General features: G+C 34.8%; 1 protein-coding gene across 1 annotated transcript in view; it reads left to right on the top strand.

Annotated features, from left to right (window-relative positions):
* Positions 1–16,135, top strand: part of LOC105618277 — a 117,141-nt gene that overhangs the window by 59,480 nt on the left and 41,526 nt on the right. Inside the window, exons 7-16 of the mRNA XM_012199818.1 lie at positions 5,231–5,365; positions 6,934–7,092; positions 10,394–10,570; positions 10,705–10,930; positions 11,145–11,446; positions 11,807–12,031; positions 12,110–12,283; positions 12,412–12,573; positions 12,670–12,912; positions 13,014–13,244. Coding sequence (XP_012055208.1) covers positions 5,231–5,365; positions 6,934–7,092; positions 10,394–10,570; positions 10,705–10,930; positions 11,145–11,446; positions 11,807–12,031; positions 12,110–12,283; positions 12,412–12,573; positions 12,670–12,912; positions 13,014–13,244 — 2,034 coding nt within the window. The remainder of the gene's footprint in view (positions 1–5,230; positions 5,366–6,933; positions 7,093–10,393; positions 10,571–10,704; positions 10,931–11,144; positions 11,447–11,806; positions 12,032–12,109; positions 12,284–12,411; positions 12,574–12,669; positions 12,913–13,013; positions 13,245–16,135) is intronic.

The raw sequence follows: 16,135 nt of genomic DNA, 5'->3' as shown, positions 1-16,135 counted from the left end.
AATTATTATTAAGTTAATAGTAATAATTAATTATNTCTTNTAGTATATATATATATATATATATATGTGTGTTAGTAAAAAAGAATCCATTATTTTTGCATGAAATTGAATGGAAAAATAATGGATTTCTTTTTACTACACCTAATATATATATATACAGAGAGATACATATCCATTAAATTGTTATGTGTAATATGTATATAATTTTTTCCAACATCCAATAATTATATTAATTAAAATATTATTTATTTTAGAGAATCTAATGGATCTGTATCTTTATAGAAATATTCTTAACTTTTTCTAATTCAGTAATTTTATTAATTAAAATTGTTTAATTTAAAGAATTCAATTCTATAAAGAATCAGAGTTTCCTAACGGAGCAACTTACGGAAAATTTTGCTTTCTAAAGGTTTTCACTGAATTTGATTGTAGTTTTAGAATTTTAAAATTTAAATTAAAAAAAATAATCTGTTTTATCGTAAAACTCGGTTTTAGGAAGTTCTTGATATTTGATGAGTTTGAATATAGACTAAAAATATCGAATTTCAAAAGGACAGTGAAAGAGGACATGAAAGAGGATCCAGTGTCACAGAGTGTTCATAATCAGAGTTTTAAAGTTAATTTGGAAATCAGTTTACGTAGTATTGATGAGCTTCAAATAAAGCAAAACTGGAAATTTGATATTACTTCACAATTAAAAACTTTCAAAGCCGAGTTTATAATCAAATTATTTTTTTATTATTATATATTATTTTTTATATTCTGTCCATCATATTAAATTTATCATTTGGAATTGTTTATTTTTAATCTCAGATTTGAATAAAGTATTATTACTAAATTAAGAATTTATCAAAATTGAGCGAGTAATTTATAAAATAGATGACTCCAAACGGAGTCGTCGGTCATATTTGTATACAGATATTTTTAACTTCTTCTAATATCCAATAATTTCATTTAACGAAAATATTATTTATTTTTGCAAGCGGTATTTTAAACGATACATTAAAAACATTTTTAATATATATTCTTATATTTATTAATTGCAATAAATTAATGTTATACAAACATACTTGCTGAATATATCTCAAAGGACAATTTTATCTTTTTTCGAAAAATAATTTTACATAGATACTTAATGTAACAGTTTTTTCGAAGCTATCGATTTCAGAGAAAGTTTTCGATTGGCCGCTGAACGACCGCAGCCATTTTTCTTGATTCCTCGACATTCGATATACCTAGATGGAGTCGTTTTCATTTTTTTTCAATCGCAGATAAATTGGGCGCCTGTTCGCGTTTTCCCGTTTCCGCTCTCTTCCTATCTCCACCTGTCTTCGGGCGCGATAATAGGAACAAGCGGTGGCGGACGGCTGCGACGGAAATAGAATTATCGGTAAAGAATTTCGCTGACGCCCTCCGGGCAATGCCGGTTCTCTCTGCAGGCAAGGTTTGCGTGATCTTCAAAATTTATCGTCCATTACCGGCGAGATACCGTAAAATCGTTTATCCCCGCGGTGATGCCATTTCGATGGAACATTTAATCGTAACAAATTGACACTTCCCGTTCTCGCATTAGATCTATGATCCTGTGTGCCCTCCCTGTGCTTTTAACACTGCCCTGCAATCAATTTTATCCGACAAAAATGGAACGGTTTTTACGAATTAACGCTTTTTCGTCATTACTCAAAGTTTACACACGATACGTCGGGCGATCGTTGAGAGCGTTTCTATATATAAAAAGAAGTAACGAGAATTTAATTGAAATTTAGTACAAATCGAACTTTCGGACATTGAAATCAAGTGTGGTTCTGTATTAATCGTTATTTGGTACTGCTTCATGAAAGAAAATCATGACATTTATGAGAAATATTATAGGATTTGGTTTGACGATTTTTAGTATTTATTAGTCCGAAAAAAAATGGTAAATTTATAGGACTCACAATCGAGCATCATATGTCATTATTGAGAATCATATATTAAAAATGATTTTATGTCAGAAAATTCTGAAAACGTTCAATCACGAACATCTATCTAAATATTTATTTTCCCATTGCCATTAAGCAAATGTTATACTCAATTGATAGAAGGTCGGTGACTTTCTTGTGACATTGAGATAAAAATAAAATCGCAAGATAAGAATTTCTGGCATTGTCAATGGAACCCGACGGAAAGGTGATCGATCATAAAACTTTATTACCGATTGTGCTATGGCATAAAGACATTATTTAATACGATATATTTTTTTCAATTTTTTTCCTGGTGGAGATATGAAATCGTGTTTGATAATACTTTCAATGTTTTATTAATCGTTTTTATTGTATTGTAATAATGAAGAATATCTCGAATATCATTAATACTGGATTTTACAAAATCTATTAATGCAAAATAACTTTATCTTTGATGTATAATTTAAACTACAAATGTAACACATTGTTTTACTAATTCATCAATCTTGTATTTTTATGAAATATCATCGGAAGCTCCGTGAAAATATATCTATATATATATATATATATATATATATTTAGATATATATACGTCATGTCTACACTAAAAGAAAATACATTTAATTATATACAATAACTTTTCATATCTTAAAATTACGTGGGATAAATAATAGTTTTACCATATAAATATGTTTATTAATAGAATATAATAGTTAATATTTTTGTTAATATCATTTTTGTTTTTTAAATATTTCTTCACATTTTCTAAAAATACATTTAACGTACATACATAAAAGAAGATATATAATTAACTTTCGTCATCTTAAAATCGAAATGAATAAATCGCGAACTGTTTATTTAAATCGATCTAAATTACGAAGTATCAATTCACTCTTTCGAAAGAATGGAAAGACTGACAGGGTAATACATTCGGCATTAACTGCGATTGATTTATCGATTTCTCCTTTCCTTTGAAACAAGGAAAAGTAGATCCGACGTCAGAAACGGAGCTCCCAAGCTTTATTACTACTTATCCCGAAACTAATTTCGGTCAGTGAAGAACGATTATCGGATATACGAAGTTCGAAGAATATCCTACCAAGAAGTCTTTAACGACCCTGACGTGAGTCGAGTTTGAAGCGACACGTGCGTTTCAAGCTGAATGAATTTTCAGCTTTGCGATCGCGTGTTGGATCGCACGTTTAATCTTTTGTCAAAGAATATGTGTTCGCGCGCGCGCGCCCACACACACACACACACACACACACACACACACGCGCGCGCGCACGATTCGCCGCGGGTACGCGTTTACACGACAACCACAATATAAATCATTCTCGGCCTTGTCGCTCTGTCTCTCCGTTTCTCAACGTAGTTTCCGTTCCGGTTCGCGGGATCACCGGAAGTTCTGGGATTCGAGGGAATATCCACGCAATAGCATGACGCTCTTTCGCTCTATAACAGTTGTCCTTGTTTGTTGCATGGGATCATTATAAAATTACCATTATAAAAAATTCATCGGATTCTATGTTTTAATGAGCCAATAACTCCGCGTCCTTCGGTTTATCCGGGGGATCACTAAACGCGACCGATAAAATCGTTTTAATTAAATCTGACCGATTGTCTGATGCACGCAAATTGGAACGAAATTGGAACGCTGTGAGACGTACTTGAGCCAGCAATTTTCAAAACTTTCCTTCCGATAACAACCAACAACCCCCCCCCCCCGTTTACCACTTACGACTTCGTTTCTTCGCGTTTTATTTCAGAGCGTTTTATTTCAGAGCGTCCGGAAATGAAAGGATTATCTCGGGACAATAAATGGGGGAGGGAAACGATATTACACTCTGAATGAAGTGCTTTATGAAGGAAAGCAGAGATTCTGGCACAATTAAATTTCATTAATTTTTCAACAATATCGTCAATACACCAGGATATATTCGAGGAGGTAAATGTTGAAAAATTGATTCGAAAATCTTGGCTATGATTTATCGGAAATTACAGATCATTGTGAGCGTCCCTGCAAGAGCTATCGGAAATCGGAACGTTAATATTAAACAGTTCATTAATTGTGGCCACATGGATGATAACGAAGCAAACTCAAGAGAACCAATCAAATTTAATGATCTAACATGTTGCGAACAGAGATTAGTTACTTCTGCTTGTTCTGCTATTCTATTGATTTTAGGCAATCACGAGTTATCGATTTAAAAAATTGTATTTGTATTGCAATGGTTTCATAGTACCAAGTAAATATTTATTAAATATAAGGAGCATAAAAAGCATTAATTTGATTTATAAATATCATTTATTTTTACTGAATAAATATTTATTTACTGTAAATAAATGTTTAATTGGCACTATTTAAATAAATATTTATTGAAATTTAAAATATTTTCTCTTAATATACATACATGGTCACTTAAAAATATGAATTGCTCTATTTATTGCATTTACATCTATATTTATTTTTATTCTAATTCTGTGTTTAAGTAACTTTGTATTATAATTATAATCTCTCAATGATTTTTGAATTAAGAAATAATTGTAATAATAATGATTCTTGGAAAGCTTCATGATATTTTAATACATGAAAAAATTCTATTTTGATTATGTCAGTCCTTTATGGTTGATAGACATCAACAAGACAAACTGAACCTCTCATTGTTACTGAAAAATTTCGAATAACCTTGTTTGTTTTGTTAAGTTCGTTAAAATATTCCGCAGTGGAGCAGATGCTGTGTGCCATTATTACTCTTATTTCGCGTCGTACTTTGTTCTCATTAACTCGTTTTTTATGCACTATATGGTACGGTTATTAATGTCGTTCAAGTTAAAAATGCGTGGGAAGCACGAAGCGTACTCGCGAAAAATACGATTCGCGGAGAGATTACGTTTTTACAAATTGATATTGCGAAATTTTATTTGTATTTCGCGTGCCGTTAAAAATAACACTTTAATTAAAGATAAAGTCTTGCCGCAATGCATAATTGAACTCCAATTAGATTGAACCTGTAAGAGCATTATACTTTTAAAATAATTATAAGTTAATAAAATTAAAAGAAATCGAAAAGATTTTTCTTTTCATATTTTCCTTCGCTGACGAACGAAAATTCATTGTTTAACGGCAATATATATTTCGCGGAAATGTCTTCAAAGGGTTTAATTTTCATTATATATTACCCAAGCATCATTATTTTACCTTTTGGAGCAGACATTCGATAATATTATTAAAGTTTCATAACGAACGATGGGACTTTAAGATATGCTTTTGCGATCTTTCGCAGTTGAATACGGAATGGGCTCAAGTTGAAGTGATAAATCTCATTAATGATGGCAGCGGTCTTGGATTCGGCATCATCGGCGGACGTAGCACCGGCGTCGTCGTCAAAACCATTCTTCCAGGAGGCGTTGCCGATCGCGTAAGCAAACCGAAAGCTAATTCTCTTCCATTGGAAGCACCTAAATTCTTTATAGAAGAACTAACTACACACAGAAAAATTCTACTGCTAAAAGTAATTATTCACTTTGCTCTTTTTCTTTTAAATAACAGTTATTTTTAACAGAGAATATTTTCTTGATAATAATTTCTTGATAATAGTTTTAAAATATACTTATTACAATTTTTAGAAAAACTCATTATGGATTGAAAACAAGAATTATTTTCTTTTGAAGAATATTTTTATAAAATTGTGTGTGTATGTGTAGAAAAAAACGATTTTACATATTAAGCAAATTGAATTTGTTTTAATTTAATAATCTTGATTGAAATATTAAACTTAATTCAGATTATATTTCGAATAAATTTGATGTTTGTGATGAAACTCACGATAGATTTGCGGACATATGAAATGAACTTTTAAAATATGTGAAACAAATAATTAATATTTAAATACAGTGTATTTTTCTGTGTGCGATTTTGAAAGTATTTTTAGTGACATTTACGACATAATATTTGTAATTATTGTTTGTAATTATAAGTTTCCACATGCGCATTATTATCATTGAAAATAATGCGTTTCTTATTTACATTATTAAATTAATAATGTCAAATTATACCTAATTTAAGTTTATCTTTTATTATTTCTGTAAGTCATCATTGCTTCTATTTATCGTGTCGTTAATTTATGACTAAAATAATGGAGTTAACTAGAATTCAATTTAAGAAATGGAGTTCAATCCAAGAAAATATATGAAACTTGGCTTAAATTTAGTTTATTAGTTAAATGCATACGTTAATATAAATGTTGTTTACTTTGAAATTAAGTGTTGTTTACTTTAAATTAACAAATGTGGATTGATTATATTTTAGTATACATAAAAACTAAAAAGTAATAAAATATAATTTAACTCAGAGATTTAGTTACCATACCTTTTTTGATATCTAACAATAAAAGAGTCAAGCGAATAAATTACTATGAGAATAAAAAAAGTGATGAAAAATTAAATATTTTATCAATATAAAGAACATAATTATTGAAAAGTTATTATTCAAACAATTTCAATATTCTATTTTTACACAAGAAATATAATATTGATTTAAAAAATAAAAATAATTGATAAAGATCGCTCGATACTTCTAGTTTTAATTATATTGCCTTCTTGATAATTCGTTATATTATTTTTGTCGTAGACTTGAGTCTTAACAAGTAAATCTCGTCGTTAATCATAGGTTTAATCTTTGATAAGTTGCTCACTTAATCACATGGTCGCATCGCGTGCGCCTCCACACTCTTATTCTTTTTCTCCCTCGAACTTTCACGCTTTATTGTAACTCACACGCAGGAGGTCTATAACGCGCACACAATACAGTATAATACCTATCGGAGTTAGACCGATTTTTACATCAAATGCATATCATTTTAAGCTGCTTGGAAACGGACGAGGAAATGAGAAACGCAATGACGAAAATGAATCGGGATGTCAACGTTTGCCTTTCAGACAAGAGCCATGGAAATTAAATGCTTCTCCTCGCATTGTGTGCCCGCAGGATAATCGACTCCAGAGCGGAGATCACATATTGCAGATCGGCGATGTCAATCTCCGTGGGATGGGAAGCGAACAAGTTGCCGCGGTTTTACGACAATCGGGCACCCACGTGCGGCTGGTCGTCGCGCGACCTGTGGAGCCAACTTCTCCCGATTATCAGGTATCTTCACTTCCGCAATTTCGCGTTAGCGATCGCGATTAATTACGTGTGATACCGCTTTGCCCTTTATTTGTTCCAAGCGTTCGAGAGGACAAGTGTAGGTCGTAGGGTAGCTTCAATAATCTGCCATTTACATTGTCTTTAATGAGCTCTCTCTTGTTTGCTATCGTTTTCCTTAAATCTAATTTGAAAATACAAATAACAAAACAAATTGAAAGTCAATTAAAATTGAAACTATTGACCTGCTTTATCTGATTTTTACTTATTATATTTGTTTTAATATACAACAAATTTTTATTTTTTCGATAAGACGATATAGTTTCATGCTTTATAATTTATTTTGATTCCAGCCTTGTTATTTGTTGCCAATTCAAAAATATAAGTAATTAGAACAAATTGAAATCCAAGTAAAATTAAGAAATGTAGATTTATTTTATCTAATTTTTATTTATTATATATGTTTTTCCACAAGCAATGTTGTCTTTTAAAGCACAACCGACTATCTGATTGTGAATTTTAAAAAAATACATATATAGTGGGATATTCAGTCTTTCCTTAAAAAAAAATTGTTAATGTTAAGATTATGTGTGTATGTCGTAGTATTCAGTTTGTTTTGTTGCAAAAACAAATCGTGCTTGTGTTTTCAATGACCCGTATTGCAAACCACACAAAATTTGGTGCAAATAAAATTTAAATTCTTTTCGTATTTTTTTAAACACTAATTTTAATAATATATAAAGATTGTACTTTTAAAGTAGAGTTTTTAATGTTTTATATCATTTTTTTCTGATGTCATTGCAGAATCATCATTTACGGAGATATTAGACACACATAATTCATAAAATATTTCGAAATTGAAAGAGAGAAACTTTCAAAAAGACTTCATAATTAAAGAAATATAAAAGATTCATTTTATCATTAGTCAAATGATAGGAAAAGTACGTACTATATCTTAAATGACAAATCGATAGCAAAGAGCATCATATACATTATTATACAATTGTGCCGTATAATATTTCAGTTTTGAAATCTTTGTATTTTTCATTTTGATTAAAATAAACAAATTTCATAATTAATCTGCTGTAAAAATGATTTTATTTTTTTTTTTAAATTTGATTTTTCACTCATAAAAAAATCTTCATTTTCAATAATTCAACTTTTTGAAGCCATTATTATTTTTTTTAAGTACATACCCTCAAATATTGTAGCCTAAAAGAATTCATTCACATTTTTTCCAAACTCTTTAAATTTAAATTAAACATTTAAATTTATAAGAAATATATTAGACACTATTCTTCTATTATAAAAATTTGTGAGTATTTTTTACAAGTATACAAGAATTTTTCCAGATTTTTATATAGTCTGGAACAATAAAAAAAATCTGCTACGAACTTCGTTTTATTTTAGGAACTAAGATTAAAATTTTCACGTTGCCGGAGGATTAATTAACGGAAGGTTAATTAATATACAACAATTTTTTATTTTTTTAAAAAGAAGATAGGCTTTCTTTCTTTATAATTTATTTTCACTCCAGCGACATATTGTTGCACATATTGTTTGCTGGCAATTTCTAATATATTCTTACAAGCTGCAATTCTTTTTCCATAAGAATCGCGTCCCAGTCGTATAGAAGAAATAAGGATAATAGTTTAAAACTCGGTCCATTTGTCTAGCTCGCGCAAATTAGAAGCATATCCACGTTCCGCAAAGGTACATATTTAAAGTACCCGAGTTACGTGTGCGATGTGAGCCATTAGATTCCGATATAAGGGCTCAGAATGTGTCCGTCCGATTTGGAGATTGATGGTACGAAATACGGCTAACGTACATCATTGTTGAGGTTACCTTATTGACTACTCGCGAGTGAAGTTCCAGGTTAAAGCTTCACGCATGAAATTCTGGCAAACTGCAAGCCATTAGGACAATACATTACTGATCTGTCGACTACAATGCGATCGATATAGTCGGATCTACGTTCGCGAATATTCCACGGTTTCGCTGAAGTTCTCGGGACGACGAATAGCCGCGAAGAAGAGTACACCGTGATTCGCGAAGCAATTACAAGCCGCAGTGACCAAGGACCGACTGTAATTCGGAGATTATGAATAATGCATGAGGTATTTTACGAAGTGATGAGATTCCATTATAGAGAAGAATGGACTTCGGAATTTCTCATACGCTCGAAATCGCGAAAGATGATAATTACTTCGCCGCGGGATTAAAGTTGAAGACTTACGACGGCAACCGTTCACGAGTCGAGTTTGTCTTCCGCTACAAATGAGTCATCGTATTTCAACGAGGAGTGGCATAAATTACGGACGCATTAAAAGCGAAATAGCGAAACGAATTCGCGGGCTTTAATAAATTAAGTTTCGGACATTGTTGTCTGACTCCTGTAATAATTCAATGTTAAACGTGGGCACGCTTGCGGAAACAAAGTATCTTCATTATTCGGTCAAGTAATGTATAAAAAGAGAAAGAGAAAGAGAAATTGTTGAAATGCACTCGATATTTCTATAACGTTCCAAAAAATTTGATCGATATTTATATTTCGACTTCACGTATAATTCCGACCATCGTTCCCCGCGCGAATATTAAACAGTCGGCGATCCGGCTCTACCACCAGCCGCGGAACAGGAATTCTTCCGTCGAATATTTTCTTTTTTTTTTTTTTTTTTGTAAAGAGTAACAAACTGTCCCTCGCTGCTTGTCGACTTGTAAATATCACTTGTTGAGGCTCGGCAAAATTCCCTCGAGATCTGTCACGATTCTTGCGAGCCAAGGTAAAATCCACGTGACATAATCTCTGACATCTGTAAAAACATAAAAAGGAAATCATAAAAAATGATGCATTACGAGCCAGCGCTCCGAAAGCGATCCTTTAATTAATTCTCAATTAACTGTAAAAATTGTTGAAGATATTTTTTTCAATTCAACGATAAACGTTATTTTTTTTTAATTATACCTCAATAAAGTTTGCTTTTAGATACAAGAATAAATTGAATGGTACACTGCGATTGCGTTGAAGCCCATAATTATTATTCCACGCACAATCCGATGTAATCTCCGTGAGAAATTCTACGAGATTTGCCGCAAAAAGCCGAGGGCGGTTAACATTTTTATTTATTCCGGTAGATTGAAATTTCCACACACTGTTGGAAATTCAAAATCCTGGAAAACACGCTCGTCGCGCGGCATAGAAATGCGCGCTCGTCTCCTATAAATTCAAGGGGATGGGGAGGGTGAAGCCCCATAGGTGGCATTGGGACGCATAAAATTTCTCGTTCCGGGATACTTCCAGGCCCTCGGAAGTCACGCCCCGATCGTACCTACGAAAATCCTGGGGGACCCGGACGAGCTGGACAGACATTTGGTGCACAGCGTACCGGAGAGCTATAACATGCGGCACGTGCAGAGGGGCGACAGTAGCTACGACAATGGCTATATGTATTCGCAGGAGTCCGACATTGAAATGCATGTGAGTGTCGCACCGAACACGTATTTCTTTTCGCGTTCACGACGCGGCCCATTTCCACCTTCCTTCCTCTTTCTACGCCGATATCATATCCTCGTCATCGAAGTACCGCGACATGGAAAAATGTTTCCTTTCAGACAAGACCCGGTCTCATCATGGACGTGGTACGCAACCCAATGCCAATTGGAGCGATGCCAGTTATACCGGCGATGCCACTTCCGGTGCAGCTCCAGGATCTCCCGGTGCTCACCATGGAGCCCCTCGACATTAATTCACTGCCAGAGATGGAGCGCTTCGAAGTCGATCTCACGAAGGATGCTTACGGTCTCGGGATTACTATCGCTGGATACGTTTGCGAGAAAGGTAAGGAAAAGCTCGACGTCATACATATCGAGAATACGTCCATACATATCGAGTGTTTTTGATGTTTTGAAAGCACGCCAAAGTAGCTGAAAGAATTGTGTATTCAAAATCAAAATATGCGGGCGAGTCCCAATGCTGCTATTGAGGCGAATCAATCAGATAATTCTTATATCTTTAGGGATTCCAGATGAAAACTTTTGATTTTCTCTTGCAGAAGAGCTCTCTGGAATCTTCGTTAAGAGCATTAGCGAGGGTAGCGCGGCCGATTTGAGCAATAAAATCCAGATTAACGACCGAATAGTGGAGGTCGACGGACATTCCCTGCAAGGTTACACTAATCACGAAGCCGTTGAAGTGTTAAGGCGCACAGGGCAGACGGTGACCCTCTGCTTGGAGCGATACCTTCGTGGACCAAAGTTCGAGCAACTTCAACAAGCGATCGCCGCAAGCGAATTGAGATTACCTCAGCCGAGTTCACCGTCGATAACGAGCCTACCTAGTTTCCCCATGAGCGCAGTACGTTCAATTAACAGTTGTAACTTAATAAAAAAAGGCAAAATGTACTTTTGTATTAATTATATATTATACGTTAATGTATGTTATAGTTGCATACATTGATTTAAATTTTACTCTTCATCTAGTTGTGCGTATTGGAAATTTTTCAATTATAAATTTCAAATTATATATTTTATATATTTTATATATTTTAATTATATTTATGCATTATTGAAATTATTGTTTTGATATATAATTGTTTAATATATAATATATAATTAATATAATATAAAGCTTTGATATAATTATATTCGTGTTGTTATTATTATTTCGTACTACTGAAATTATTAAATCTACATTTGCGCACGTTTTTTTCCCCAGGATGGAGAGACCACTACTGAAATAGAGCCAGAAGGCGAATCTCACACCACCATGGACAGTGCAATTCTGCAAGAAGGAGAACGTTTAAGAACATCTGATGAACAGGACGAGGCGACCAATGTTGAAGCCTTATTGAGTGATCCATCGAGCGAACTCACGCCTCAAATTCGCGCGGCAATCAAAGCGAAATGGCAGAAGATTGTCGGACCAGAAACCGAGATAGTCGTAAGTACCGCAATCTCATCGTAAGATAAGAACGCGCAGAGAAAGGATGTCTCTTTCGGTTCCTTATCGTTTGAATAGGTTGCCCAGTTGAAGAAGTTTGCCGAAGGTAGTGGTCTTGGTATTAGCTTAGAGGGAACGGTCGATGTGGAGAACGGTCAAGAAGTAAGGCCTCATCACTATATACGTTCGATCCTGCCGGAGGGCCCTGTCGGACAAAACGGCACGCTGCGCTCCGGCGACGAGTTGTTAGAGGTTATCGAATTTTCATATATTTTTAGCAAAGCTCTTTAGCTCTATAATATCTTCCCTTCAAAAGTACTCGATAAACGCTCCACTCTCACGAGCAATATGTCTTAAATCGATATCGTACTTTCTTGAAGGTAAACGGCTATCGTTTATTGGGCATCAATCATATGGAAGTGGTTAGCGTGCTGAAAGAGTTGCCTATACACGTTCGCATGGTTTGCGGAAGAAACATCGCCTCGCAAGATCCACTTTGCCCCATCGACACCGCTCAACATCAAGCCGCTTTCCAAACTAGAGTGAGTATACGAAGTGGTCGCGATGTCCTGCTGTCGAACGGTTAAATCGCGCTTTAAGAGAAGAAAACTACGGCAAAAATCTATGTTATCTCGTAGAGTATCCTCGGTGGGTCTCTGCAAAACTTGTTGCCCACGATGGATCGCCTTGTGAAAGCAAAGTCGGACGGTTCCTTGGCTTCGACGACGACCACGGCCACGGTGACCGACGCGAGTCTGAATAAAATGAAGTCGCGCTCGTTGGAACCGCTAACCGGTCTGGCGATGTGGAGTTCCGAACCGCAAATTATCGAATTGGTTAAAGGAGAGAGGGGCCTTGGGTTCTCCATTTTGGATTATCAGGTGCGAACGTCTTTTTCCGTAGTACGGGATGATTCTTCGCGATCTCAATGAGAATCTGTAATAATTTGTTCGACCTGTTTTCCGCTCGTCTTCGCTTTTAGGATCCAATGAACCCCAACGAAACTGTGATAGTAATACGATCGCTCGTGCCTGGCGGAGTGGCACAGGTCGACGGGCAGTTAATACCGGGCGATCGGCTTCTGTTTGTGAATGACATCGGATTAGAGAATGCAACACTGGACCAGGCCGTGCAGGCCCTTAAAGGCGCCCCGAAGGGGACCGTTCGCATCGGCGTGGCCAAACCGCTGCCAATACCAGATAGTATTGTCCAGGTGAGCGATCAAGATGACCGGACCGAGGCTACGAGAGATAGAGATACCGAGGCAGCGACCGCTTCCTCGATCGTGGATAGCCACAAACAGAGACGGGAGTATTTCCGCGAGCGTAAGATTAATGTGACCGAGCCACCGCATATGGATTTGATCGAAGACTTGAAGCAAATGCATAACCTCGTTAAATCCGAGAGTTTTTAATTAGGTCACTCTGATCGGAGCAGTAGACTCAAGGCTCTTGCCTCTGCTAAATTTCACCGCGATTCGCGTGTCTTCGAGACGGTCGACGTATACAGCCGAAATAACGCGCAATCGAATTATTCTCGGTTCAGCTAACCGTATTCGATCATTGAGCTTGCAAATCATGAGCGAATTTAATATTTTGATTAAACAAAACATTAATGTGCATACGAATGCATTAATGTGAATGCATATTTTCTAACGAGATTCCGTCTATAAAAAGTGAAGTAACCGTCCCTGTTGCATTTCATATATACATATATAATACTAAATACGACAGCTATACATTTGTGAGTGTCGTCGAATAATACGAGCATGAAACATTGTGTTCCATTTTGTGTATTAGAAATCAGAAAAAGTGATAAAACTGTCTGTCATTTATTTTATATGTTTTTCTCTTTTTCGTGTGCACGCACAAGTTTGTCGTTTGGTAAAATTGGCAGAGTGAATTTTGGGAAACATAATTAGCATCGACATAGTATTAAAAAATATTTTCATATACTTGCCATTTATGTGTGATTGTTTTACAAGACATCAAAGCATAAATTTAGCACATTTATATTGAAATAATAAAATATTGGATCGTGTTGGAATTTTTAGAGCTATGATAATTCGCAAAATATCTACTTATAAGTCTGCATGATGTAGTCCATTTGTGTTAAGTCCGTTATCTCATCTCATATTTATAGATTATATTTTATAATTGGTACTCTTACGTTACCTTTTCTTTTTTTAAATATTATTGCAAATGGTATTTATATAATACAATGACTGATTTTTTAGATTATTTGTACACAGCCTTTTTTATTCATTTTTAGCGCGAATTTATGCCAAATATATTTATGATTTATTTCAAACACATTGTTATCGATATTCGATTGTGGGAACAATTTACATTCAATATTCGCCCACGGCAATGCACCACGCGTTCAATGTGCTTTGCATCCCGAACTGTGTTGATTTGTATGTTTCAGGTTGATGATTTTGTATTGTATTTCTCGCCATTGCCGTTAAGTTTTTATTCTGTAATGACAGCATACCGCAAAAGGCGTTTTAATAATCGCGTAAAAAAATTATTTATCATTATTTATCTATTTGTGCAATTGTTGATAGTTATATCCCGTTTTAAGAATTTTCGCAAGTATTTTATTTATAGGTGCTAATTTGACGTTACTTGTGAAAGTGGCGAGATAGATTAAATGTTACGAAAAATTAACATGTCTTGATCGGTGAATAAGTCGAAACAATTAAACGTCGAATAAAATTTTACGGTATGTTTGCACACCGATGGAATGCCATATATGTGTTCTTTTATTTCATTTATCATTATCCGCAGCACCCCCGTTTTTCACCCATTCCAGTTCTTTATGCGTTCATCACCTGTGTTTATGTTACATCATGATTTTAACCGTTTGCTTTTCATTTTCAGCTCGTTTACCCACGCGGTACACTCTTCATTTCTAATAGTATATTTATATTAAACATTATAATATATCTATATAGTTTTTCCGTACTGCATTCGTACCGTTGCAACCGGAACATCCATAAAGAACGATGAAGTCTGTTATTTTACGAGGTCGCCCTTGGCGTTATTCCGAGGCGCGGCCAAGTGTTTTGAATGATTTATGCGATACCTTCGGACGAGATATACCAGCCGAACGGCACATTTTGATGGACGAACCTTTTCCTGCTTGATTTTATTTGACTCCCGACCGAGGGAATTACGTGCGTCGCTGGGATGCGACCCACGTTGTGGGATTAAATGGGCTTCATCGCGAAGTTTAAACTCGCAAGGAGAAAATAAAACCATGGAAAGATTTCCAATTCTGGAAATCCTCTTGCGCGTGATTCGTTCATCGAATTGCGGAACAGGATTTGAATTGTGTTAAAGTGTGTTAAAGTGATAACAATTACGATATACATATACATATTTCGTCTTTCATATATTTGAGATAGAAAGAGGACGCTCGACCATCTAATAGAAATTGCCAAAAGTTATCTTTTATGCAATTTTTATATTTGCGAAAGAAGTGTGTAAATTATATCTTTCTTAGGTTTATATCCTTTTAGGATTTTTCAATCATGTTAATTATGTATGCATCTTGATGCAATCTCTGTATTTTCGACCTAAGAAATCGATTGAAAGAAAAATCAGAAGATCACATAACTGCATACATAACTGCAATTCTAATACTTTTTGTATATTATTATATAGATTGTCTCGGTTTAATTTGACCAGCACAACTGATAATCCTTCTGTTCCTATTCAATATAATTCCGTCATGATATCCAATAAATTTTTCGATTAGTTTTATATTTCTTTACGGTGGTCAGTCGGAAGAATGAGAAAACAGGTGAAAAAAAAGAGGAAGGTTCAGCGAACGTGAGAAGTATACGAATATCTTTCGGCGCCGAGTTATCTCGAGTTTCTCTTGCCAGAGAAAAAATGGAGAAACGCTAAAGATGCGGCACAAAAAGAGAGAGAGAGAAAGAGAGAGAGAGAGAGAGAGAGAGAGAGAGAAGAGAGAAGAGAGAGAGAGAGAAGAAAGAGAGAGTGGTGAGAAGAGAGTAGTTTTAGTAAGTAGTCGTCGTCGGTTACGTTACCGGTACGGTAGTTAGGGTTTAGTTAGTTCGCCGACTATACAACTAAA

Source organism: Atta cephalotes, assembly GCF_000143395.1.
Source record: "Atta cephalotes unplaced genomic scaffold scaffold00016, whole genome shotgun sequence".
Lineage (NCBI taxonomy): Eukaryota > Metazoa > Arthropoda > Insecta > Hymenoptera > Formicidae > Atta > Atta cephalotes.
The sequence above is the reverse complement of the archived record's forward strand: the minus strand, read 5'-3'. Positions and strand labels throughout refer to the sequence as shown.